The sequence below is a fragment of the Musca vetustissima genome, unplaced genomic scaffold, assembly GCF_032173495.1.
Source record: "Musca vetustissima isolate MV318-11 ecotype Yass unplaced genomic scaffold, APGP_CSIRO_Mvet_v1 utg61267, whole genome shotgun sequence".
Lineage (NCBI taxonomy): Eukaryota > Metazoa > Arthropoda > Insecta > Diptera > Muscidae > Musca > Musca vetustissima.
This window is the reverse complement of record NW_026880003.1, coordinates 258,063-285,263: the sequence shown is the minus strand read 5'-3', so window position 1 is coordinate 285,263 and position 27,201 is coordinate 258,063. Positions and strand designations below refer to the sequence as shown.

The 27,201-nt window shown below is 32.8% G+C and overlaps 1 protein-coding gene across 1 annotated transcript; it reads left to right on the top strand.

The window, feature by feature from the left end:
- Positions 1-10,812: 10,812 nt before the first annotated feature.
- LOC133325251 (dihydropyrimidinase-like) lies at positions 10,813-25,534 on the top strand. Its single transcript, XM_061534033.1, has 8 exons — positions 10,813-10,851; positions 12,511-12,605; positions 19,791-19,981; positions 20,049-20,323; positions 20,389-20,535; positions 20,594-20,832; positions 20,911-21,587; positions 25,434-25,534. Exons 1-8 carry the CDS (start codon positions 10,813-10,815, stop codon positions 25,532-25,534), a joined length of 1,764 nt encoding a protein of 587 aa, XP_061390017.1.
- Positions 25,535-27,201: the final 1,667 nt, after the last annotated feature.

Below are 27,201 nucleotides of genomic sequence, written 5' to 3'. Positions count from 1 at the left end.
AAAGTCGGACGGGCTGATTATATTATACCCTACACCCGGTAGGGTAAAGGAATTTTATTTTAATCTACATTTTCGACATCACTGTATACAATTTATTTTAGACTCAATTCGATAAGCTGTGCAAAATTTCGTTGTGAGCCTATATTTAAATCTGAACCGATTTGTGCAAAACATAATACTCAAAATACAGGGATCAATTTCTTCTCAATCAGACAAACGTTTGGTATTTAGTGCATCGGGCTATGGTATAACTTGATTCCTGTTGCCGGTTACAAACCATGCAAAACGAAAAAATACCTTGCATTGTAAAATGTTAAAAGGCAATTGTTCAATTAATTCATATAGACATTGTTGCAGGTGTTGTAAATAATCAAACCAATTTATTTAAATTGCTTTGTTAAAACTGCAATACTCATACATACTTGTAGTATTCGAGTATGGCACTTCGAATAACAAGATATACAAATTAATAAAGAAAAAAAAAACACAACAAAACGTATCATGAATATTATTACAATACTGGGACTGTTTGCAACACCTCAGCTCAACCTGTTGTAAGAGCCACACACACTGTGAAACATTTTTTATTTTGTAAAAATTGATAAATTTGAATTGCCCATAATAGCCACTTTCAGAGAAGACAAAATAATTAAATAATTTGTTATAGTTTAAAGTGGTCACTAATTGGGACGAAATTGAACATAAAATATAGCCAAGCTCCTTTGAAAGGAAAAAAACACCGTTACAGTTGTATTCCAGAACTAGAAATATTTTTTTAATTTGTATGCTAGAAAAAACCTTCGCTTACTCTGAAAATTTACAAAATTTGTAGCATTAAAATTTTCTAATTTATTAAGGGAAACTCGAAAATCAATTTCGTTTAATTGTTGATTCTTCTAGGTTCTTGAACAGAGCTAAGTGAAAACAAAAAATGGGTCAAATTTTACCGAGTTTATGTTCCAATACATTTTTTTGTATATTTATACTCTTAAAGTGATTTTGAGTTTTTGCACCTTTTTTTAGTTGTTAAACATGAAAATACGTTTATCATAACCATGCTCTACTGTATCTCATATAATCTTACTTCACGACAACATGTTGTCGTTCACTGTTTCACTATTTCCACATACAGAAATAAAATGTAAAAGACAACTCACATCCCCACTTTCGTTGTAACCTAATTCTAAAAAATATATATATTTTCAAATGAACGCCCTTGACCAATTATTAAATATGGGTTTTTTTCAAATTCTTTTTTTTTTGTTTCTGTTGTTTTTTCATCGTCGCAATCGTAAAAAAATGTTGATGTGGTCGCTAAAAATAAATCCTACAATTTGATGTGGATCATCGTTTGCCCCACTTGGCATTTGCATCGTTGAATGGGGTAGTGGCCTGGTGGGTCCATTGGCCTAATGCTGCTGCTAGCTGCCACATGTTTCGGATGCAATTTTTATATTTAGTGTGTCTTCGCATGGTCCTCACGATGTTTGCCACACACGCAGATTGTGAGTAAAATGCAGTCCAAGTCCGCACACGCATAATAACCTAAATAAGACAAGTGTCAAATAAATTGTTAGATATGTTATTTACAGATAAAAAGATTTTACAGATGAAAGATTTTACAGATAAAAATTAAAATTGTAACCAAAATATAGTAGATTTTAAATTTCGACAATTTTCTTCCTGGCAAATGCGCATACACTAGAGCAGACTTGTAACATTGCATATATATATTTGAAGACTTAAAGATTCCGAATCTCAAAATTCCAAAAAAATCAAATTAGAAAGACTACATGTCTGGCTGGAATTGACAATGTCGAATATTGTTAAAAGTTACAGAATAGGCATACTGATGAATATACAAAAGCATTGAAAATTATGAAAACGATGAGAAAATAACGAATCACAAATACAGTGTTATTTATTACATGGATTGACATGCAATTTATTTTTTATAATATATATATACTATATATATATATTATAAAGTTTGAACTTTCTTGACATTATATGTGAAACACTACAAACTGTTGCAATCATTGATTCTTTTGATGTAATTTTCGATCACTTTTTAAAAGTTGTGTTTAAGTGCTCAACAATAAAAGGTTTATCTGCACAAAGATGGTCTTTCGCGTAGCCCCATAAAAAAGTCAAATGGTCTCAAGTTGCATGATATTGGTGCTCAGTTGATATCGCCAATCAATCGTTCAGTTCAGTGATCGAACGAACTAGATAATAATTTTTTAAAAGTGAACTAGGTCGTTCACCTCGTTTAGTTGCTTATATCGTTCAAATGGCTACTCTATTCAATTGGCATGGCAGCGTATTCCAATTAAGTTCTGGCTGTTAAACCAACCTTTCACAATCATTCGAAGGACTTTCCTATCTATTTTCTCCACTTTGTTAATGGGTGGGGGTCGATCGCATAACTCCATTATATTCGGCAGCACACTTGTTTGCACTGTAGTTGTTGCTCCGGACACCTTTGCCTCTTTTCCGTGGTTTCCAGTGGGGGTGCTTTGCTTTTAAATGTCGCTTCATATTATTTACTGACCCTCCAGACATACCTGCAGTAGTGTTACTGCAGGGTTTGATCTTTTAAGCACCACAAAATATATTACACGTATCTTCATTCAATTTAACGTATTTTATATGAAATTGTTCTTATTTGATGCCGTTAAGTTGGTCAAAGTCAGTGCACCTGTGAACAACACTGAAGGTGTAGAAGAAAATACAATGTCGTTCAGTGACAGACGTCGTTCATTTCACATAGTTGGCAACATTACACATCGAATTCAAATAAAAATTATTCATTTTGACAGTTAATCGAGACATCAGCTGATCTAAATGGACTACCTATTTATTGTGCCATGGTCGAGACAATGATACATCACCTTATTATTGCATCATGAGTTTGGTAAACACAAGGCCTATAAATTAGGTCACCAGGGAGACCACTCAAGTTGCTGTCAAAATGCATTATTGTGAATTGATTTCCAATTTGAAAACGTAAACAAAGTCCAAATTTTTGACATTAGACTTGAGAAAAAACAGCAGTTTTCCGATTTCGATTGCTACCTGGGTGACCTTATTAGTAAATCTTGGGTAAACTAAACGATTTTAGTGAACGACAATAATAAAAACTAAACTATGTCGTTCACCCGTTCAGTGGACTGACTCGTTCAATTGAACTAGGTCGTTCACGAACGACACAAGAATAATCGCCACGATAAGCTGCAACGAAATGTCCCTTACAATAAACTCATATTCGATCAAGTTGTATGGCATGTGGCAACGTCTTGTTGAAACCACATATTCTCCTAGTCGTATTCTTCGATAGAATGGAAAAAAGTCGGTTATATAAGTCGGTTACCATAAGTCTAGGAATTGAAGTTGGCAGTCGTTTCATAGCCGTTTTTGAAGAATTAAGGTCCAATCACACATTCAGACCAAAGAGTGCACCAAACAGTAGCATTTTTGGAGGTAATGGCATTTAGTTCATTCGGGTCAGACTTTTAACTGAAAAGTAAAAAAATTAGTTTAACAACTAAGTTTGACAGCTGTTGAATTCAATTCTCATAATTTTAAAACTACGAAATGGATAATCTTTTACAAACGTCTAGCCAACAATGGGATATAGAGTAAGGTGTCGTGTCGTCGTTTCATATTATATTTTTTTGATTATTTTAGACACCATAAAAGTTCACATTAATAAATAAGATAATTTGTCATAATTATCGTTTTGTTGCTACATTTAGAAAAAAAAATTTTATATGTATTGTGAATGTTTGTTTCTTCACTTTCTCGGCATGAATATATGCATGGTGTAGGTAATTGACACCACTGTGTTAATCAACAATACAATGAGACCAGCAGACATATTCAAACCTTTTTCATTGCAACTTTTTTACGAATTTATAACAATCAGATGTTTCGACAGCCCAATAACTAAATAAATATTATTCCTATTTTATGGTCTGTTCCCGTACTACAAGAATTTACTCGTTTTTACTTTTCTTCGATATCATAGAGGAAAATTCGTTATTGTAGTATAAAGTAGTAGATTCTTGGAGTACGGGTACAGACCAATGGCATTTTTCAATCAGAAAATTTTTATTAGCCCTTTAAACGTCTAATTTTTTACATAATCATTCTAAAAAATAAATCTGGTGCTTAATAATTTTTAATGCTTACATGTAAATTGTAGCAAAATCATTAATTGCCTTTCAACTTATATTTACCGTTAGAATAGAGTTTTGAAAATAGCAACATATTTACAAAAACAGCGTCAATTGAAAATATATATTGTTTGATAATCGAGATTCAATCGTTGTTGGCTTCAACTCGAATAATTTAGTTAGTAACGTTACCATGCGAAACTTTTAATTGAAATGTGAAATGTACTGTAAAACAAAGTTGCATACTTTTAGGCTTGCATGTATTTTCTATAAAACACTTGATTTTAGTTTCTTTTTGTTTGTTGTATTTATTTCCTACAATACTCTGTGGCAAATGACAGGGTATGTAAATGTTGTACTATAGTATATACGGAAGAGTTTTTTTTAACTTCGGCGAAGTTTTATTTTAGACTGTAAGGGATAGATATATTCAAATTATATTAAAATGAACTTTAGGCTGCACTTAAAACTAAAGAATATTGTCAATTCAAATGCCAAATTTTTCTAAACCGCCCAAAATATTAAAATTCACTACCCTTATATAATTTTTTAATTGTTTTAATAAAATAAAAGTTGAAATGTGTATGCCAAATGAGTTTTATGTGTTTTTTATATAGATCTAAAAAATCACCCAGAACAAACCTGACCAAAACGGATGAAATTAGAAAATGGACATCAGATGATATGAAGAAAGCTGTAAGAGAGACCCAAATTACTATTATTTTTTTTTTTTTAATTTAAAACATTTAATGTCTCCCGAAACCACAAAAACTCCATTGAGTATCTATTGTCATCTAGGATTGATCATTCTCCAACTTTGACTTTATCATTGAATCATCTTTTAGTATACCGATCGTCATATCTCCACTAGCTGAGTCGATCTAGGCATGTGTCTCCGTCCGTCGGATTATTATAATTTGTAAACACGATACAGCACACAGAAATGGACCAAACATCACGATTGGTCCATTTCTGGTCTGGGTCAAATGGACCCAGACTTTTGTGTGAAAAATTACAAAACTTTTATTTTATGACGTAGATTTTGCTCCTGAAGGACATAGACCCGAGAAGTTGATAGTATATCCGAGAGGAGTTGTTAACCTTTAAATTGATTCCAATTACATTGTTGTATGCACTCGGATGTGGGAGTTTTTTTTAAATACTTACATGTGTTCACGTATTTTGATATTGTCTAGTCAACGGAAATGTGGCTGTGGTTCCGGTTATGGTCAAGGCGACTCCATAATTTTCGATGATATTCGGATGATATTTCGGGGACGAAATAGAGAAAAATCTTTATTTTGAGGAGGTTTTCTAGTCACTCTAGACGCCACAATTAAGCCGAACTTCACAAATCTTCAACAGGGAAGACGATCTGATCAACTAATTCGAATGGCTGCCTTGTTAATGAAGGTCAATATTTAGCGGGTCAAATGAACCAATTTTTTGTGCAAAAAACAAAATTTGAAACTTATGGAGTAAAATTTGAAAATGGAAAACGTGATTCGGAAAAGATGCTGCAGACGAACTGTTGACCTCTAATCGTCAAGAGAAATCAAATATGGCGAAATATTACCCAGACTCTGAATATAATCCCGCTGTGACTTAGAGCTCGGTGGTAGTTGTGTAGGGTTAGTTGGTCGGCCCAGTCCGACTATACTGCTTCGCTCACTGGGTATTAGCATTCCATACTATACTATATTACCCGCACATTCTCTTTATTATGTATCTGAAAGAAATATATGCAGCGTATACTTTATATCAGTGCCATGTGCAGATTACGTATACGACTTGATGTAGTGAAAAAATTAAGATAAGGAGTTGTCAAGCAATATAAATCAAGGGATTCCATTTTTTTAAATAAAATCCATAATTAAAATTACTTTGTTTAAGATATGAATTTTATAATGACTAAAGGTTGACATTGGATGGATTATAGATATGCTGAATCACTACAGTTGATTACGCGGCCAGAAGGAGTTAGATCCAATCACACCTTGGGACCAAAGAGAGCGTCAAACTGTGACTTTTTCTGGATGTAATGTCCTGTTTTAATTACTTGAGGATTCTCGGAAAAGCAAATACAACAATTTTGTTTTTTACCATACCCGTAGTTGGACGATTATGTAAACCAGAATCTCTTCTTTAAACATGATATGCGGCTGTGACAGAATTACAATTTTAGTAGCGTAGTAGGTTTTGGCGATGTCTTTGCGTTGTGAGATATTTAAGCGATCCATTTTCGTCAATGTCAGACATTCAACTCAAAAGAAGAAGGTTTAACGATAATTTTGAAACCACGAAATCGATGACTCCTTTATTCATCCAATGGCCGTGATTTACTCGAGAATTTATCCGATCGCACTCAATTTCAGATATTTTTCCCGGAATTTCTGTATTCGGAATTTATTATGTTTTTATGCAGAAACATAATTTTGGATTTGCATCGCAGTGTCCACGCTCAGAAGGCTTATACCTTACCAGTTATCACAATCAGACATTTATCATCAGATTGTGTTTTGTTTATTAACGAATAGAATAGCAAATAATCTGCCCATACAAATTTCGAATTTCAACTGAGAGTTGTTTTTTCTGCACATATTCAGAACCAAGTGAGATTTGTTTGTTTTTATTTAGACAGCCGGCATTGTTAGGTACTCTTCCATTGTTGATCGACAAAAAAAAAAAATGCTAAACGTGTAGTGGTAAACGCTTATGAAAGTATGTTTAAAAATATATTTGAAATGAGTTGTTAATTGTATATTTGCATACACCGTTTATATAATGCCTAGTTATAAATTCAATTCTACATAAATATGCTGAAGCTTCCGACGCTATTAATGTTTGTTTACTATTATTTGCGGAATATCATAAATAGCCGAAACTGCGTCGTTAAGAAATAGAATACGTGTGATGTCGAAAGCTTTATATTGTGCCGAGTCATGCTTGAGTCGTGCCCCCTTTTTTTTCATATGGTGGCAGGTACATCTTTAAAACAAGTTTTAACTGTTTTGCGAACGATATCGACTCGAATTCGGTAGGTTATGGTATATTTACAACGAACGTGTTTAAATCGTGGTTTAAGTTGTCATTTTGTTCACATGTGTAAAACGCCAATTGTATTCATAAGCTATAATGGCACCAACGAATTTTGTATGTCCTTTTGAATTATTTTAGATATATATCTATACATATACATACATATTAAATTTCAATGCCCTTAGGAAAATTTGTATGGCGAAATAAAGAGAAGATTTGAAAGTAAAAACACATATTTAATTTACGAAAATTTGACATTGACAAATATTGTGCAAATAAATAACATATATATGTTCATAATAATAATTATAATCATTATCTCATTGCTGTAGATGATGACAGTATCGTTGCGGACAGGAGTATTCTTATCGAATATGATAATGTCTATTAAAAGTGTTGAACTAGGCCCACAATACTACTTATCGTTCGTTTCCATAAGAGGAGAGTGCGAACGCACCATAGTGAGCTAATATTTTTCATTCCTTCATTCAGTTATTGAAGCTATTTTATAAAAAATATACACTAATACATTGAAATTTCTACCCTGCTATCATATTACTGAAAAATCAGTTATAGAAGAATATCGAGAGGCCGACAGGCGCATTCTTATCGAATATGATAAAGCCCATTGAAAGTGTTGTACTAGGTCCGTAACACTTATCGATCTTTTCCACACCTAGCACCATACGTTGGAATTGCGTGTGCACTATAGTCCGCATAACGGCGGGTTAAACGCCATTTACATTAGAAGATTTTACCGGGTTAACCTACTTTATGAGGATTTATTTGACATAAATGCAAAGGAATTGACAATTGAAACTCACTGGGTTAACGAAATCCGGTTAAATGTAAACGCACTATTAGTGTATGAAGCGATAATGTTGGTAGTGACAAAAAAGAACAAATGGTAATAGTATTGTGGGCGTGGCTCTTGATAGGATCTACTTGGAAAGAGATGATCCGTCGGAAACAGTGACGCAAATGACATACATTTCCGACGTATAATACATACGTCAGAAACAAGTCCAAAATCATTAGGTTTTTTAACAAAATAGCTATTTCCATTAATCAATTTGGAAATTACGTTTGCTTTACACAAATCCATATCAAATTTAAACTTTTTCTCATAGTACCGGATTTAGTTAATCCAGTGGGTTTCAATTGTCATTTCCATTTGCTATTTGTCAAAAAAACCTCATAACGCTGGGTTAACGCTGCAAAAAGTTCTAATGTAAATGCCGTTTTATCCAAAAAGTTTAGAATTTTGTATCAGTTCTAGTAAAGAATTGTAAGATATATATATATATAAATAATATATATTTTTTCGGTTCGTTTTCTACGTTTACACCATTTTGACAGTCGAAAAGCTAAAAATTCGTCACACGGATCACGTGTGCATAAGGCATAGTCAAAACGCACGTTTTCACGCGTGAACGTGTTTAAACTATGCCAGAATTCTAGCTGTTCAGAATTGTATTAAACCGGTATAGATCCAGTCAGCTGATGTTTGTTTACGTATACATACACATTTATAATTCCATATAGCTGGCCAGTAAGCAAACAGAGTTGTATTTCAAATTATCTCGATTACGTGCAGGTTTGCAGGAGGAGCAAATCGATATATGAGTGTAATCCAAATTATCACAATAAAAGCTTTAGTCTAAATGCGACTTCATATTAGAAGTACATTTAGAGCGCGTTTAGACTACTAAATCTACTTGATCTCAAATCTACTCGATCGAATTCACATTTGAATTCGACTAGATTTCGAAAATCTAAACGAACTTGATTAACTCGATTAACACTAGAAAGACTGGAATTTTGTATATACCTATATTGCCTAAAATCAGTCAAAATGACGTCATTCTGAAAAAAATTTTATTGTGTAAAGAAATTTTTGTAAACTTATTTTTTAATTTTTTGTACATTATTTAGAATCATATAAAACGTTGTTATTATTTGTTTTCGGTGGGAGGGCTCTTGAGTTTCCCTTTTTGAAATTTACTTTATACAATAATGAAAGTAGTTTCATTATTTAATATTTCACAAGAGGTCAAAATGACCGATTTTAGGCAATATAGGTATAGCACATGTGAATACGGGGAATGAAAGAGGGTGGGGGAGCAGCTACTATGATTAATAAACGTAGTTCTATGTGGTACAAAAAGTCACCAAATTTTAAAAACCTATGTCATAACATACACAATTGTTTTTGTACTTGAATTTGAAAAACAGTCAAAATGATCGCCTTCGGCAAACTAGTGTTAACTAAATCTTGAAAAACACCCCATTCGTAAAGACATGCATTGGTATGATATAAAGGTTAGTCAGCTGATGATTGTTTTGACTATGCCTTCTAAATAGAGGTACAAAATCCCAGATGTTTAGACCAGTATTAAAAATTTATAAAGTTGTCAATTGGCTGATTTTAGTTTATATATACATAATTTTTTTTATATTTCATAAAAACAGTGTTGTATTTGAATTATATGGAGTAAATCCAATTGCAAGCCGATATAACCTCCTCTATGAGGAAATATTTGAGATATATGTAATGGAGTGTACAATTTAGATCTACAGGATTTAACAAATTCGGTACAATGTAAACGAACTATTGGAAAATAACAATCTGGAGTCTAAACTCGCTTCTGACTTTTTTTTATCATATTAAAACATTTTTAAATACTTGGTTTTATAGAAAAACTTTCTTATAGTACGTTTACATGTAACCGGATTTCGTTACCCAGTGGGTTTCAATTGTCAATTCCTTTGCATATATATTAAATAAATCCTCATATCCATTTATATGCCTTTGTTTTCCTTATATGAGACATTCTTATGTCCGTTTTATACTGCAAAGTGTATTTACGAAAGTTCGCTAATTAAAAGAAACAAAATAATAATCAGTGTCCACAAAAATGTTAGTTGGCTTATTTACTTTACGTTTATGGTCTGTTTACATTGTTGTTTATCAATCAATTGTACTATCTGGTCCAAAAATTTACAATTTTATCAATTTGACAGTTCGGTATCAATCTAAAAATATAAAACTTTGTTTGTTGCCCTTCTGCATACATTGTTCAGACAAGCCCACGTCTGTTGAGTGAATTTCGATTTTATGCTTGTGAAAAATTTCCATAATCAAATACTAATAAATACATACATGTGTATATGAATGTTATTTTCGATTCTAGGCAAATGTTCCTTTTTCGTTGATTTTGTTTTTATTATTATTTTTTAAGTTTTAATTTTTTTTTTAACTTTTATGTTAATACTTTCCAATACAATTTTTGCTTAGTAATCACAATAAAATTAATGTGTATATATGTACATACATATGTATTCATTTGAAAACTAAATATCAGGTTAACAGCTTCTGTTGTGTTAAATGAGCGGGCTTATCGGAACTACATAGATTCTTAACACGAGTCTTAAGCCGAGCCAATGTGACGAAGTTGCCTAATGTTGAACAATGAAATTAGTATCATTTAGTAACGCTCTGAGAGTAGATGTAGGTTTTCATTGCTTATTATTCGGATTCGGTTGAATATTAATAGAAATAATTTTATTTTTGTCTTGCAGAACTAAACAAAAAATGGAAACTCCCGTCAAGAAGGTACCTATTCATTTGCAGGTAAGTTAGCTGGAATTTGAATAGTTTAATGTTGTTGTTTTTGTGGATATTTGCAACGGAATTTTGGTATTAGAATATGTTTGGTCATGGAAATTATTATCCTTGGTGAATACATTTAAAAGTGAAAAGGGCATATCCGGAAAAAATCTATTATATAATTGTGTAAAGAAATGCGTGATACTAAAATTGAAATAAAAAAGGATAATTTTGAAATGACCTTTTAGTGCTAAATCTTTCATGAGAAGAATATTTATTTTGAGCTTCAATGTTATATATGACAATTATAAAATAAAAGGAATTGAATGTTTGTAAGGCTAATCTTGGTCCATCAATCCCTAATGGCCCCTTCTACAACAATAATTGCACATAAAACAGAAAATGTATGAGAGTCCCTTACTCGAAAAAGACAGGGAGAACATTGTCTCTATGCAATTCTAGAATGACCTTCAATGGTTTTGAAGCGCTTCTTTGGATTGGAGATAATCTTACAGCATCGATGCAATTCTAGAATGACCTTCATGGCAAAGGACGATCTTTTAATGGATTTGAAGCGCTTCGATTCGATTTTTTAAATTTAGGAACTAAAATCTAAATCTTTAGGATATTATAAACATGATAGAAATTTGTCAGTCAGCTGATATTTGTTTATGTAAAAATAAACATTTCATTGGGTTCATAATTTCTGTGGCCAATTTTAAATACACATAGGAATTGGTCAATATTTTCATAGTTCTAATACAAATTTCTGTCCATCAGGCGTCATTTTAAAATATAGTGAACAATGTGTAATTAAAAAAAAATAAAAAATTAAAATTTCGCTGCTGCTGACATAAACAAAGTTGTATCATTCGGGCATGTTCTGGCATTCACTTCAACGGCAGAAGTGTATCGAACACACGCCGAGGTGTTCTGTAACACACTTTACACCCATTTGAGGTGTATACTTTACACTTACATTTTCATAGTGAGAGTCGGGTGTATTCATGTTTTTCTATATAAAAGAATATTATTTTTGAAATAAAAAATGCACATGATGATAGATTAACATGTTATTATTGTGTATAATTTGTTTAAAATCACAAAATTAAGATGAAACGTCATAAAAAATAAATTTTAAACAGATACATAGGTTTGTGTTGCATTTATTCCGAATGAATCTCTCGCTTGACACAAACAGCTGATTTGCAATAAGATCGTACAAGATAGGGTTACCAAATATTCTCCTTAAATCAGTCAACAAATTAATGATATTTAAGAGTCTTTCATACATATATTTTATGCTGCGAATAATAATCTAATCTCTATTACGTACAGGATTTAGAAAAAAATCCAGATAATTGATTTTATTTTGTATGGTAAATCGATGTAAATTCACCTCGATATAACAAAATAAATAAAGGCTGGTACCGGTTTGAGCATAATTTTAATTTAGTTCAGTTGTAATAAACCGTTTAAAGAATTCTGCTACAATTTTGTTCATAGATTTCTGTTCTTTACAACTTAGTTTTATCTAAAAAATTATAATATCAGATTTATTGTATCGAATATACATAAATCTTATCTGAAACGACAAAATACAACAAAATAACACCATATGTTGATAATTTTATCGTTGTTTATCAGAATATTAAAAAATAAAAAATTCTATTTCATTTGCAGAGCGCCCAAAACCGTATCTACATCAAAAATGGCACAGTTGTCAATGACGATGGCATGTTCAAAGCTGATGTTTACGTTGAAGATGGCATAATTAAGTAAGTACAAAACATCCTTTGAGCGCGTTTAGACTACTAAATCCACTCGAAAATATCTTAATCATATTCCCAAATTCAGTGGATTATATTGAACGTTTACGCTATGGAATTGACATTTGAAATCGTAAATCTAAACGTACTTTACGTTACCTTACAGTGCGGATTTCGATAAACCAGTAGGTTTAAAATGACAATTCCATTGAATATATGTCAAATAAATCCTCTGAAAGTAGGTTAACCCAGAATAAAGTTCTTATAAAAACACACTATTAATCCTCTTCATAAAACCAATATATTATATTTGACGTATACGCTATGTAATTGACATTTAAATCGAGTTGAATATTTACGAAATCAACTCGATTGAAATGTCAACACACGTTTCGATTGACTTGTAACAGCTTTACATTAGATTATCAGGTTACTGTAAATTACTCAAATTTTTTGTAATAAAACCTAAGGAGAATTAACATCTGCGATGTTGAAAAAATAAACTTATGCTGCATTTACATCAAACGTGTTTTATGATAAAACCTAATTCGTCGTATCCAATTGTCAAATAAAATGGAGATTTCTATAAGTACTATTAGGTATGTTTTGAAACCCAGTATACCATTTGTTCAAATTCCCACAGGTTATAGTTAGTGAAACTTTTCTAATTTTTACTGGCAAATTTTTAATGTTAATCATATTGTTGTTAGAATAAGCTGATTTATTGGAAATTGTTACAAAATTGCATTCGATAACTTTCTGCAATATTTTTACGAGAGTGCAAAACTTTTTCATGATTTTGATGTCGATTTCTATATGGTTTGTACATATTCTCCCTAGTATATACATATCGCTCATTTGCTGCAAGTCAGGCATAACTCAAAAAAAAAAACGATTTTGCAGAAAATGCGTTTTATCTTTTCAATTTGCTCACACTTCATGTGGGACATGAGAACTTCTATAGCTTCTCAATTAGAGTGTGTAAGAGATATTCATATGAATTTTTTACTCAACATTTGTTCTTTAAAGATTTCTATATGGTTTGTACATATTCTCCCTAGTATATACATATCGCTCATTTGCTGCAAGTCAGGCATAACTCAAAAAAAAAAACGATTTTGCAGAAAATGCGTTTTATCTTTTCAATTTACTCCCACTTTATATGGGACTGAGGAACTTCTATAGCTTCTCAATTAGAGTGTGTAAGAGATATTCATATGAATTTTTTACTCAACATCAAGTCTATTATAGGGAACAATCGTGCATCATTAACTCCAACAGCAAATGAGCGATATGTAAACAAATATCAGCTGACTGACATTTTCTCGCTCTAAAATTATATGAAACTTTCAAAATATTTATTAAAAAATCAAACCAAATAGAAATTTGTCGTTTTTGTTTTCGTTCAAACATTTTCCAGAATGTTTTTTAATCTGCTGCAAGGGTCATGACATTTCTGATAAGCGTTGCAGTTTACTGGACTTGAAAATCTGCCTCTGTTTTTTTTCTGAACAATTTGGTGATATGGAGAGATATCAATGAATTCACAGGGGGTCACCCCGAAGTGGTGATAAAGCCTTGAAAAATCATTTATACTCCAATTTAAGAATTGCCATATTAAACGGGGCTTATCTCCTAAAATAAGAGAGAACATTGTTTAAGAATCACAAGATTAAAATCTATTTTTTTTATATTTTTATGATTATGATTAGTCATGATTAATGCCAGAATTGTGATAATTCTACATTGATTTTAGTTGTATTCATTATCAATGTTTAGAATAAACGATTTTTTGCTCAGTCAGCTGATGCAAAATGCCGGTTTATCTCGCCGGCTACTAAAATTGCTGTAATTTTTATTTGTGCTTTGTCATATTTATTATTTGTTTATACTTTAAAATAAAAATATTGAATAATAATAGTAAATGAATAAATAAATAATAACTAATGCTAGACTTATAATACAACACATTTCATGTAAACGTAGCATAATTCACCTTTCATAAAAAATAGTGTTGCATTTTTATTGGTACAGCGTTCTTTACCATGATTTATCCCTGTAGTACATAAAAGCGTACATGATATATGTAGATATCATTTAATCATGATAAAAGGCGAAATCAGGGTTTGTTTTCTTAGTCGGACTGAATTTAACATGATTTATCACACAAATTTATATCCACGTGCGGCAGGGTTTATTATAAATCATGATCGAAATCATGTTACTAATGTGATACAACGCGGTTTTTGTACGAAAAACCGCACAATGTACCAAAATTTGCAACTGTTTTCACATGTAGTATGTTTTTATATTTAACGGTTGCCAAATTCAAAAATGAAAAATCAAAGGAAAATAAAAATCTATATATATATAAAAGAGCTTAGTGTTAAGTGAGTGAGTGAGTGACTGACTGACTGACAGATCATCGCCCAGACGAAACGGCTAAAGCTAGAAGCTTGAAATTTTGAGTGTGGGTTGGTGTTGGTGTGTAGGCGTGAGATAAGGCTGGGTTTTTGGAAATTCGAACTAGAAGGTTACGAAAAGTACTAAAATGTACCAAATATGGTACCCTTTGTATTAGGCGAACGGGAAGAGCTAGAATTCTGAAATTTGGAATGTGGGTCACTGATGTAAAGTTAGGAAGATGTACAAAAGCGTTTTTGGAAATTCGTACTAGAACGGTACGAAAAGTACTAAAAAGTACTAAATGTGATACCATTTGTATTTGGCGAACCGGTAGAGCTAGAACTCTGAAATTTGGATTGGTGGTCGCTGAGTGTAGGATAGACGTACCAACGGGTTTTTGGAAATTCGAAATAGAAGGGTACGAAAAGTACTAAAATGTACTTAATTTTGTACAATTTCGTAGCATGTGAATTGATAGAGCTAAAAACTTGAAATTTGGAATGCGACTTAGGGATGAGATGTAGATTCTATTTAAGGAGATGGTTTTGAAAGCGTGTACTCATGTGTACGAAAAGTACTATATGATACTATATTTGGTACAAATTTAATTTGGAGATACAAATCGAGCTGGAATCCTGAAATTTGAAATTAACATTAGGAGTTGGACATCTGAGTGTAGGATTGGGAATGTACGTAGTTTTGGAATTTTTTTACCCAGTTTCAGTAATTTATATTCATGGGTACTAAATGGTACTAAATTTGGTACAATTTGAATTTTATGCGAACCAATAGAGCTAGAATCATGAAATTTGGAGTCAGGATAACTGTTGGGGTGTAAGATCGAGATATGTAGGAAGTTTTAAAAATTTTTACTAATGTGTACTAAATTTGGTACAATTTGAATTGTGGGTGAACCGATAGAGTTGGAATCATAAATCTTGGATTTAGGATCAGTCTGGGTGTGAAAGTTTGGGTTAAGTGGGACGTTTTGGAAATTCGTACTACTGTGTACTAAATTTGGTACAATTTGAATTGTGAGTGAACCGAAAGAGTTGTAATCCTGAAACTTGGATTTAGCATCTCTGTTTAGGGTAAGTAAGAAGTTTTCGAAATTCGTACTACTGTGTACTAAATATCGTACAATTTGAACTGTAGGTGAACCGATAGAGTAGGAATCCAGAAACTTGGATTTAGGATCACTGTGAGGGTGTAGGATTGGGGTCTGTAGGAAGTTTTGGAAATTCGTACTACAGTGTACTAAATTTGGTACAAATTGAATTGTGGATGAATCGATAGAGTTGGAATCTTGAAACTTTGATTTAGGATCACTGTGGGGGTGTAGAATTGGGGTATGTAGGAAGTTTTGGAAATTCGTACTAAAGTGTACTAAATTTGGTACAAATTGAATTGTGGATGAACCGATAGAGTTGGAATCCTGAAACTTGGATTTAGGATCACTGTGGGGGTGTAGAATTGGGGTATGTAGGAATTTTTGGAAATTGGTACTACTATGTACTAAATTTGGTACAATTTGAATTGAGGGTGAACCGATAGAGTTGGAATCCTGAAACTTGGATATAGGATCACTGCGGGGGTGTAGGATTGGGGTCTGTAGGAAGTTTTGGAAATTCATAGTACTGTGTACTAAATTTGGTACAATTTGAATTGGGGGTGAACCGATAGAGTTGGAATCCTGAAACTTGGATTTAGGATCACTGTGAGGGTGTAGGATTGGGGTCTGTAGGAAGTTTTGGAAATTCGTACTACAGTGTACTAAATTTGGTACAAATTGAATTGGGGATAAACCGATGGAGTTGGAATTCTGAAACTTGGATTTAGGACCACTGTGGGGGTGTAGGATTGGGGTATGTAGGAAGTTTTGGAAATTGGTACTACTATGTACTTAATTTGGTACAATTTGAATTGAGGGTGAACCGTTAGAGTTGGAATCCTAAAACTTGGATTTAGGATCATTGTGGGGGTGTAGGATTGGGGTATGTAGGATGTTTTGGAAATTGGTACTACTGTGTACTAAATGTGGTACAATTTTAATTGTGGGCGAACAGGTAGAGTTGTAATCCTGTAACTTGGATTTAGGGTCACTGTGGGGTTGTAGGGTTAGGGTAAGTTGGAGGTTTTGGAAATTCATACTACTGTGTGCTAAATTTGGTACAATTTGGATTGTGAGTGAACCGATAGCGTTGGAATTCTGAAACTTGGAATTAGGATCTCTGTGAAGTGTAGGTTTGGGTTAAGTAGGAAGTTTTGGAAATTCATACTACTGTGTACAGTCATTATGGGGGTGTAGGATCGGGGTATGCAGGAAGTTTTGTTGGAAGTAGAAGGGTACGAAAAGTACTAAAATGTACCAAATATGGTACCCTTTTTATTAGCGAACGGGAAGAGCTAGAATTCTGAAATTTGGAATGTTGGTCACTGATGGAAAGTTAGAATGATGTGCAAAGGGTTTTTGGAAATTCGACCTATAAGTGTACTAAAGGTACTAAACTTTACTGAATTTACTTCCTGTTGTATATATATTGAACATATATAGCATGAATCTTGACATATGAAATGAAATACTGGTTGGGAAGTAGTGTTGATGTACGGAAATAAGTACATTCGTACTTATGTGTATAAAAAGTGTCAAATGGTACTTAATTTCGTACTATTTACATTCAGTTGAGTGTGTAGAGATGGAATCTTGATAATCGGAATTAGCTTTAAAAAATCGTACTTATTTGTACGAAAAGTACTAAATGGTACTAAATTTGGTGGAAGTTGGATTTAGGTGAACAGACAGAGCTGAAGTCTTCAAATTGGGAATTAAAATGACTGTTGGAATGTAGGACTGAGGTAGATTATGAAATTCGTACTTATTGGTACGAAAGGTACTATATGGTACTAAATTTAGTACAATTTGGATTTTGCTTGAAAGGATAGAACTGAAAACCTGAAATTTGGAATTAAGATTTCTGTTGAAGATTGAGCTATAGAGACATCTTTGGAAACTCGTATTTATGTGTACGAAAAGTAATAAACGGCACTAGATGGATTTGGGTGAACGGAGAGAGCTGGAAACCCATAATTTGGACTAATGGTTGATGTTTGAATATAGAATTGAGATATGGAAGCATAGTACCTATGTGTACTAAATAGTACTATATTTCGTACAACTTGATTATGTATGAACGGATAGAGCTGGACTCCCGAATTTTTTAATTAAAATTACTGTTGGAGTGTAAGATTGACATAGTTTAGGAAATTGCTAATTATAGAAACAAAAAGTACTAAATGGGTCCGGAAATCTTACAAATGTGTGAACGGATAGGGCTGTATTCTAAAATTTTGAATTAATATTACAGTTTGAGTGCAGAATTGAGATATGTCGGTAATTTTTTTAAAATTCGTCATTATGTGTACTAAATGGTAAAAAAATTGGTACAATTTTGATTCGAGTTAACGGATAGAGATAGTAAACGTAAATTTGTAATTAAAATTGCAAGATTAAGGAAGTATTGGAATTTCGTACTTATGGATACGAGAAGACCTAATTGGTACTAAATATGGTACAATTCGTTTTGTGTGAGCGGGAATCCTAATATTTGGACTTAAAAATAATTTGGAACAATTTGGACTTTGGTGGAAGTAAGATTAGGATTGATGGATTGATGTAGTTTTAGAAATTCTTACCTATGAGTATGAGAATTACTAAATGGTACTAAATTTGAAACCATTTGGATTTGGTTGAATCTTGAGATTTGGAACTTAGATTACTGTTGAAGTGTAGTATTGAGCTATGGAGACAACTTTGGAAACTCGAATTTATGTGTACCAATAGTATAGAATAGAAAATTCACTAAACTTGGATAACGGAGAGAGCTGTTGGTCATTGACAGAGAGTTAGAAAGAAGGACCAAAGGGTTTTTGGTACTAAATTTAGTGGTGTTCGAAAAGTTCTAAATGGAATTACATGTGGAACCTGTACGTTTTTGCTAAAGTGTGGATTTCGGAAAATAGTGCTTATGTGTATGAAGAGTAATTAATGGTAATAAACTTGATATTAAATGTAGGAATATTGTATGTAATTTTTCTTTTCATTTTCAAATTGCAAACAAATATTTTTGGCGCAAATTAATAATTTTGTATGTATACTAACAAACATCAGCTGATCGGTATTTAGATCATGATTAAAGGTATTTGTAAACAATTAGGAGGTTTTTCTGGGTTTCGTTAATCGAGTCGATTTAAAATCGTACTTTTAAATTCGCATTCAGACCATTGTTTTTATCTTTATAATGTGCATTATCTCGATTTATAATTGCTAAATCCAACTGAATATTTCCCAATTTAATACAAAAAATTAAATTCGCTCAAAACCTCTCTGTCAAATCAAGTTTATATGCTTAAAGTACGTTTACATTGTACTGGATTTCGTTAACTCAGTAGTTTTAAATTGTAGGTTAATCCGGTAAAAAGTTAAAATGTTCATCTACAATTATAAATCATGCTGTTGTAAGAAAACTTGAAATTTATACATATCGTTGACAGTATGATTTGATAAATCCGGCTTATAGTACGTTTACATTTAACCGGATTTCGTTAACCCAGTGGGTTTCAATTGTCAATACCTTTACATATATGTCAAATAAATCCTCATAAAGTAGGTTAACCCGGTAAAAAGATCTAATGTAAATGCCGTTTTATTTTGTTGAAGGCGCCGATTTGAAAAAATTATCACGAATACTTAATTAATTTTCCATTTCTTGTTTTTGTTCTTTTTAAAAGATTTGTTGGCCCCGCATCTGAAATCAATGTTCCCGGTGGTGTCCGTGTTATTGATGCCACTGACCGTTTGGTTATGCCCGGTGGTATTGATCCTCATGTTCACTGTGAATTCAGATTTGGCGGTGCTATCGCTGTAGATGATTTCTATCATGGAACTAAATGCGCCATTGCCGGTGGCACCACAACCATTAGTAAGTTGGTTAAACTTGAAATCACTCCAGAAATGCCTTAACAGATATTTTTCCATTTAAATTACAGTTGATTTCGCCGTACCCGACAAAGGTGAGTCTTTGTTGGATGCCTACAACAGATATCGCTCCTGGGCCGATCCCAAAGTATGCTGTGATTATGCCTTGCATGTAGCCGTTACATGGTGGTCCAAATCCGTATCGGATGAAATGAAAATCTTGTGTGAGGAGAAGGGTATTAACTCGTTCAAAATGTTCATGGCCTATAAGGGCTTGTATCAAGTCAACGATTCCGAAATGTTGGACAGTTTTGAACGCATTCGTGAATTGGGTGGTATTGCTTTGGTAAGTAGTGGAAAAACAAAAAATAAATTTTTTTTTATAAATGTATTTAATTTTGTGAACTACAGGTCCATGCCGAAAATGGTGACATTATTGCCAAGAATGTTGGCAAACTTTTGGATGCTGGCATTACTGGTCCCGAGGGCCATGAATTGTCTCGCATGGAGGAAGTTGAAGCTGAAGCCGTCAACCGCGCCTGTATCTTGGCCCATCAAGTAGGTTATTAAAAATTATTTTATAGCAATTTTTGTTAATTTCACCCTCTCTTGTCAGGTTGATTGCCCCCTTTATGTTGTTCACATTATGAGCAAATCGGCTGGTATTGAACTCGCCAGAGCTCGCAAGCGTTACAACAACCGTGGTATCTACGGTGAAACTTTGGCCGCTGCTCTGGGTACTGATGGCACACAATGTTTCAAGAACTGCTTCCACCATGGTGCTGCTCATGTTCTTAGCCCTCCCCTCAGATCAGATCCCACAACTCCCGAATTCATGATGAGATTATTGGCCAAGTAAGTAGAGAGGCAAGCACACACACACACACACCTTCATGCATATATTAATTAACAAATTTGCATTTCTCTTAATAGCGATTATCTCCAGACCACCGGCAGTGACAACTGCACCTTCAACAAGGAACACAAGGAAATGGGCAAGGATAACTTTGCCAAAATCCCCAATGGCGTCAATGGTCTCGAGGACCGTATGTCTGTCGTCTGGGAGAAGGGTGTCCACAACGGTATTATGGATCCATGCCGTTATGTTGCCATCACCAGTACCAACACAGCTAAAATCTTCAACTTGTACCCACAAAAGGGCCGCATTGCTGTCGGTTCCGATGCCGATATCCTCGTCTGGAATCCCAATGCCACCCGCAAAATCTCCAAGGACACCCATCACCACAGATGTGACTTCAACATCTTCGAGGGTTTGGTTTGCCACGGTGTTCCCGAATATGTTTTGGTACGTGGCCGTATCTGTGTTGAGCATGGCGAAGTTCGTGTTGCTCAAGGCCATGGTCGTTTCTTGAGCACCCCCGTGCGTCCACCATTTGTCTATGATGTTATGGACGGTAAAGTGCCACCACAGGATGTGAAAATCAGTTTGGATCAATTGTACAGCGAGGTGACCCCTCAAGCACCAGTTTCGCATTCATTGATCAAAGCAAAGCCCTGCGAAAAGATTGTTTCTCCGAAAACCGCTTATGAACCTGGTTTCCCCATTGTACCAAAATGCCCCACCGATGCCAAAAATGTTCAACAATGCAGTAAGTGAAGCGTTTTTGCTGACCTAACCTAACATTCCAAATGCCCGCATTCATTTTTGTACACACAATAACAAAATAATATTTGTTTTGTAACAGACCTGGTCCATTGTGGGCCGGGTGTTATTTGTTTGTTGTTCGCCTATTAAGGCAAGTTTTTATAACGTAATATAAAAAATATATACCTTAACAATTATTTTTAACTTTTGTTTGTTTTAAATTTACTATGTGTTCATATCTTATCAGAAGAAAAATTCTTTGGTCTGTAATTTTAAGTTTGGAAACAAGTCTGAGGACGAAAAAGCGGAAGGGAAAAGGAAAAATTTAACATGTTTTGTAACACATCGCAATTGCTTTAATATAACAGCAGATGAAAATATTTTAGCCATTTTGGTAAGAATTTGATATCAACAACAAAAATGTAAATTCTTAGCATGCTCAAACATTTAAATTAATACAAATTATTGGCGAATGTGGACGTCCCAGTACGTACATAGGTTTAAGCCAAATTCTCTTACTCCAATTGAGAGGTGTCATAAAGTTACCATTAATAAAAAGACTAAAGGATATCCTACAACTAGTCTCTGGAAGAAGTTGTTCTAAGATATTTATTCTATTTATAAACAGGATTGAACATATATATGAGAGCAATATCTGAATCGATTTTTTTGGCATCTTGGTATCGCATGTTACATAAATATTAATGATGTTTAGTCTGCTTTTCCACAGGCAGATTTTTATTTGGCAAATTTTTTGTTTTCTCTTTTGAAATTTTCGCTTGCTTTTCCATTAGCAAATTTTTCTTTGCCAAATTTGCGAATCAAAATACAAAAGAAAGAAAATAAAAGTCAAAAGTGTTTGCATTTTAAAGATTTTTTTAATATTTTATTTTTTTTATATATCTTATTATATAAATTGCAAAAATTAAAAATTAAATTTCACTTCCACAAATTAAAGCAACAGGTTTGTAAACAAAAGCCGGCTGTGTGTCAGTAAAGCGAATAGGCTCAAAAGGAAATATCAACAAAATTGTTTTCAACGAACAGAGCAAAGCAGAATTTGCGTGTACGGCAAATTCTGAACAGGCAAATTTTTGTTTTTCTTCCTCGCACCCCTCTCGCCTACAAACTCAGTATATGCCAAATAAAAATTTGCCTGTGGAAAAGCAGTCTTAGGGAGAATATCAAAAGTACACCTCATGTATAATTATAAAAGGTAACAGCAAATCCCAGCTGATTTGATTCCAACATAATACTAGTGTCAATATGAATTTGACAAATTATGTTTTTAAAAATCACCCAACAGGAAAATTGGGAACGCATACAATTTGAAATTGTTCTTTATTAATGTGCTCCCGTATTCAATTTACTCAATCTGCCTGCTGGGAAAGTTTGAGGAAGCAAATCTTTCTTGAAGGAATAACTCGCTATTCCCAGCATTGTCATATGTGTTACCCATATATATGGCAATGGCTCAATTAGGAAAGATGTGGAATAGATAGAAATATAAAAAGTTTTCACCAATTTTTATAGCTATTCCATTTTCAAAATAAAAATAATTTGATGATAATTTGTTTGTTTACATTTTTCTGTCAAATGAGTTGACATCTTACAACAACAAATTTCCATGTGGTTGTTGTATCGTTTTTTGTACAACAACACTTGCTGTTATTTTATTATTATACCATGGCAACAATTATGAACATAAATTATGTAAATGTTACCCATACCTAAAAAGTCCCATAACAAATTAAAAGATTCCTACTTATTCACTTACTCAATATCCTAACCTTATACGCTAATATCGACCCATCTATCGAATATCAAGTTCCACCATCTACTAAATGCACTTATTTTAGTATTATTTAAAATATTTCTTACCCTAATACAAATAATTTCCAAATCAAACCAAAATTTTCTATATTTTTCATCCAATATCAGGCGAATGGAATGTTCAATTTGAACCAAACTTTGCGCAGCCTATTATCTTTACCAAGCCTAGAAGATGGGGCCCCTTAATCCACTCCTTCTGGTACCTCCCCCACAAATGGTCAACATTTTCAATATTTATAAATCCAATATCAGACGATTGGAATATCTGATTTGAACCCAATTTTGCACAACATGCTCTATTAACCAAACCTATATCAAGTTTAGAGATGGGACTCATCGGTGTACTACTTCTGGTACCTCCCCCACAAGGGGTCAAAATTTTTAATATTTTTGAATCCAATATATATCTTAGCCCACATCAAGTTTGAAGATGGGGCTCATTGGCCATCTGCTTCTGTTACCTCCTCCGCAAATGATCGAAATTTTCAATACGTATAAATCCAATATCAGGCGATTGGAATATCCTAGATCAATTCAGAAGATGGGATCCATTGGTCCACTACTTCTGGTACCTCCCACACAAATGGTCTAAATTTTTCATATTTATGAATCCAATATCAGGCGAATGGAATGTTTGATTTGAACCAAACTTTGCACAACTTATTATCTGAACCAAGAATATATCAAGTTTGAAGAAAGACCCAGTGGACCACTCTTTCTGGTACCTCCCGTAAAAAGTCAACATTTTCATTATTTATAAATCCAATATCAGACGAATGAAATGTCAGATTAAACCAAGCTTTGCACAAACTCTTATCTTTATCAAGTCTAGATCAAGTCCACAGATGGGACCCATTGGTCATCTCCTTCTGGTAGCTCCCATACAAATGGTCATCAACATGTTCAATATTTATAAATCCAATATTAGGCGAATGAGCGATTTGAGCCAAATTTTGCACAACATTTTATCTTTACCAAGCCTAGATCAAGTTCGAAGGTGGGACCAATCTGCCCTCTCCTCTGGTACATCCTACACAAAGGGTCAATATTATATATTTGATCAACATAAAATCCGAAACATCTTTAATTAAACATATACCTTATATAAATCGAATAATAAAACCTGAGTATAACTCCGAAGACCTACTTTAAAAACAGGATTGCACTGCGTAGTATGTATGGTGTTTTCCTGCGTTGTTTAAAATAAAAGGCGCTGGAATCGTTATTTATTTTTGTATGCAAATGACGCAAAATTGTGCCGGTTTTAAGAAATAAATGAAGCACTGTCTCAAATCCTAATTTTTGTTTCAAATTTACTAATTGAAGTACTCTTCGTTTACTTATAAAGCTAATTTCCTAACACCGTCACTTATCCCAATCCTAAACACTCTCCACTCTTAATTTATTCATTTTAATATGTAGTGTATGCATAAATTGTACTAAATTTAGTACCATTTCGTACAAACGTCGACCTCCCACCAACGGTTTGAAAGCAATTTTAAAAAAGTTTATAGAAAATATTGTTCGCAGTATAGACCCTAATATATTCTGACAATTTATTTTACAAAAAAAAAAAATAAAACAAGCTGATTGTCACTCATACCTTTTATAAATATAAAGTCTACAGTTACTCCTGATTTAGATTAGGCGAATTTTCTTGCGGCAATTTTTATCATTCTTTTTCCAACTAGATTCATGCGTCTATACAAGGCAATTCGATTTCAAAACTATTTTTTTTTTAACATTTTGTGAATGTGTTTTATGTTCGAAAATGTTCCGGATTGGTATTTCAAATTACTGACACTACAAACAAAATACACAAAAACGAATTGCCAGAAAATTGCCGGTACGAACAATTTTTTTCCATTTCTATTCCCCCTGCAAACAAAGACTTGCCGCAAGTAAACCCGCCCAATCTAAATTGGGACTTATGTACATTATATGCATATTTTTAATATTTTGTATATATAATTAACATTTTCTATGCATTATTTAATATTTTCTATTTAACGTTTAGTTTCAGATTTTATAGAAGAGGCTCCGCAACAACAAAATGGTCACCGTACATCGGTAAAAGTACATAATCCACCTGGTGGCAAATCCACAGGATTCTGGTGAATCTGTTGTATATATTTTACATGCACACCAACCTAAGAACGTCAATTAGAATCTCCCAATTTGACAAATTGTACTTTGTGAAATCATTTATGTTATTATAGATTAATTTTTATTTACTTAAAATTATTATATTTATTAATAAATTATGTTAATTTATAATAAAAATTGTGTTTTATTATTCGACCTCATGTCACAGTTAGATGACAATAAATTAGAAATAAATAAATAAATATAACAATTTTTGGAATAAAATAAAATAAAGAAATACAATTTTTTAAATAAGTTTACTTTTGCAACAGAAAATTTTTAATTTTCAGAATTTATATAAATTTCTTGATAAATATCAAATATATTTACATGTGTATGAGTTTGAAATCATTAATTTATTTACGTAAAAAATGGTTTTTCATTCAAAACAAAAAACAAGTGCCTTATTTTCCAAAACGAATGAGTTTGGTCGTAGGCCACACGAATTCGTTCGTTATGAATTTTACAAAAAACAGGCTGTAAATCGGCTCAAACAGAAAAACCAAGTGTGTCGAATATGTCGTGGCTTCAGTTATCTAAATATTTGTTACTTACACTACCACATTCGATTAAATACTTTTCAAAAAGACCTGAGAAACGTCCATTACGGACAACTTAAAAACTATATTTAAGTACACTCAGCCAAAGATTTTGAGTTACAAATAAAAAAAAATTAAAAAAATGATTCGATCGGTTTTCTTAGATTGCTTATTCAGATGCAACGATGAGATGTTTCAAAACGTATGGAACATGGTATGGACGATACATTGCAAGAACAAACGTATAAAGTTAATGTCATTGAGACAATTTTATTGTGTGAAATGGAAGACATTGTCTATAGAAGAGATAATAGAATCTTTGGAAGAAATAGGGGAAATGGTATGATTTAATTTGGATTTATTTCTAATAAATAAATAATGGATGTTAGATATTACACTTCTTATTACATAATAAAAAATAATATTAACATATGAAATTATACTTTTTTTCTGTTGCTTACTTGAGTACACCCTACACTTGTCCCAGTTTCTTCAGACATTGGCAGGGACATTGTCAAAGCATCTAGTAGTTAAATGCTATACAACAAAATAGTGACGAGAAGTTCCACAAAATATACATGGAAACAAAAATTATTGCGGAGAAATTTGGGGACGAAGTTTCTGTGCCAAGAAGTGTTGGTACGCAACAGTACAGTTCCAATGTAATGAGTTCGAACTAAAATGTTATCAAAGAATCAAGAATTATAAAATGTTTATATAAAGATTTTTTTATGATCTAATCCACTTAATGCAGGGACCGAAAATAGCAGATTTTTTTTAAATGCAAACAAAAAAATCTTCATGTTAGAGACATGGGACACCTATAGTGTCATATACCAATAGATTCGTATTGAGGAGCCCATTAAGGATACTGAGTGATCTTGAGAAAACATTCTCAGTTCCCACGTTAAGGATTATTATTCAACGGAAAAAATAAACGTCGATTTTTAACTGTTAAAAATGATTGTTATTTTTTCCGTTAAAAATGAAACTCTTTTAGGGATTTTTATTTTCAGATGATATTTAGGAAATGGCATGAACCAAAAACTTTTTCTATATCGTTTCCTAGTCTTTTATATGGGAGCTGTATCTAAATCTGAA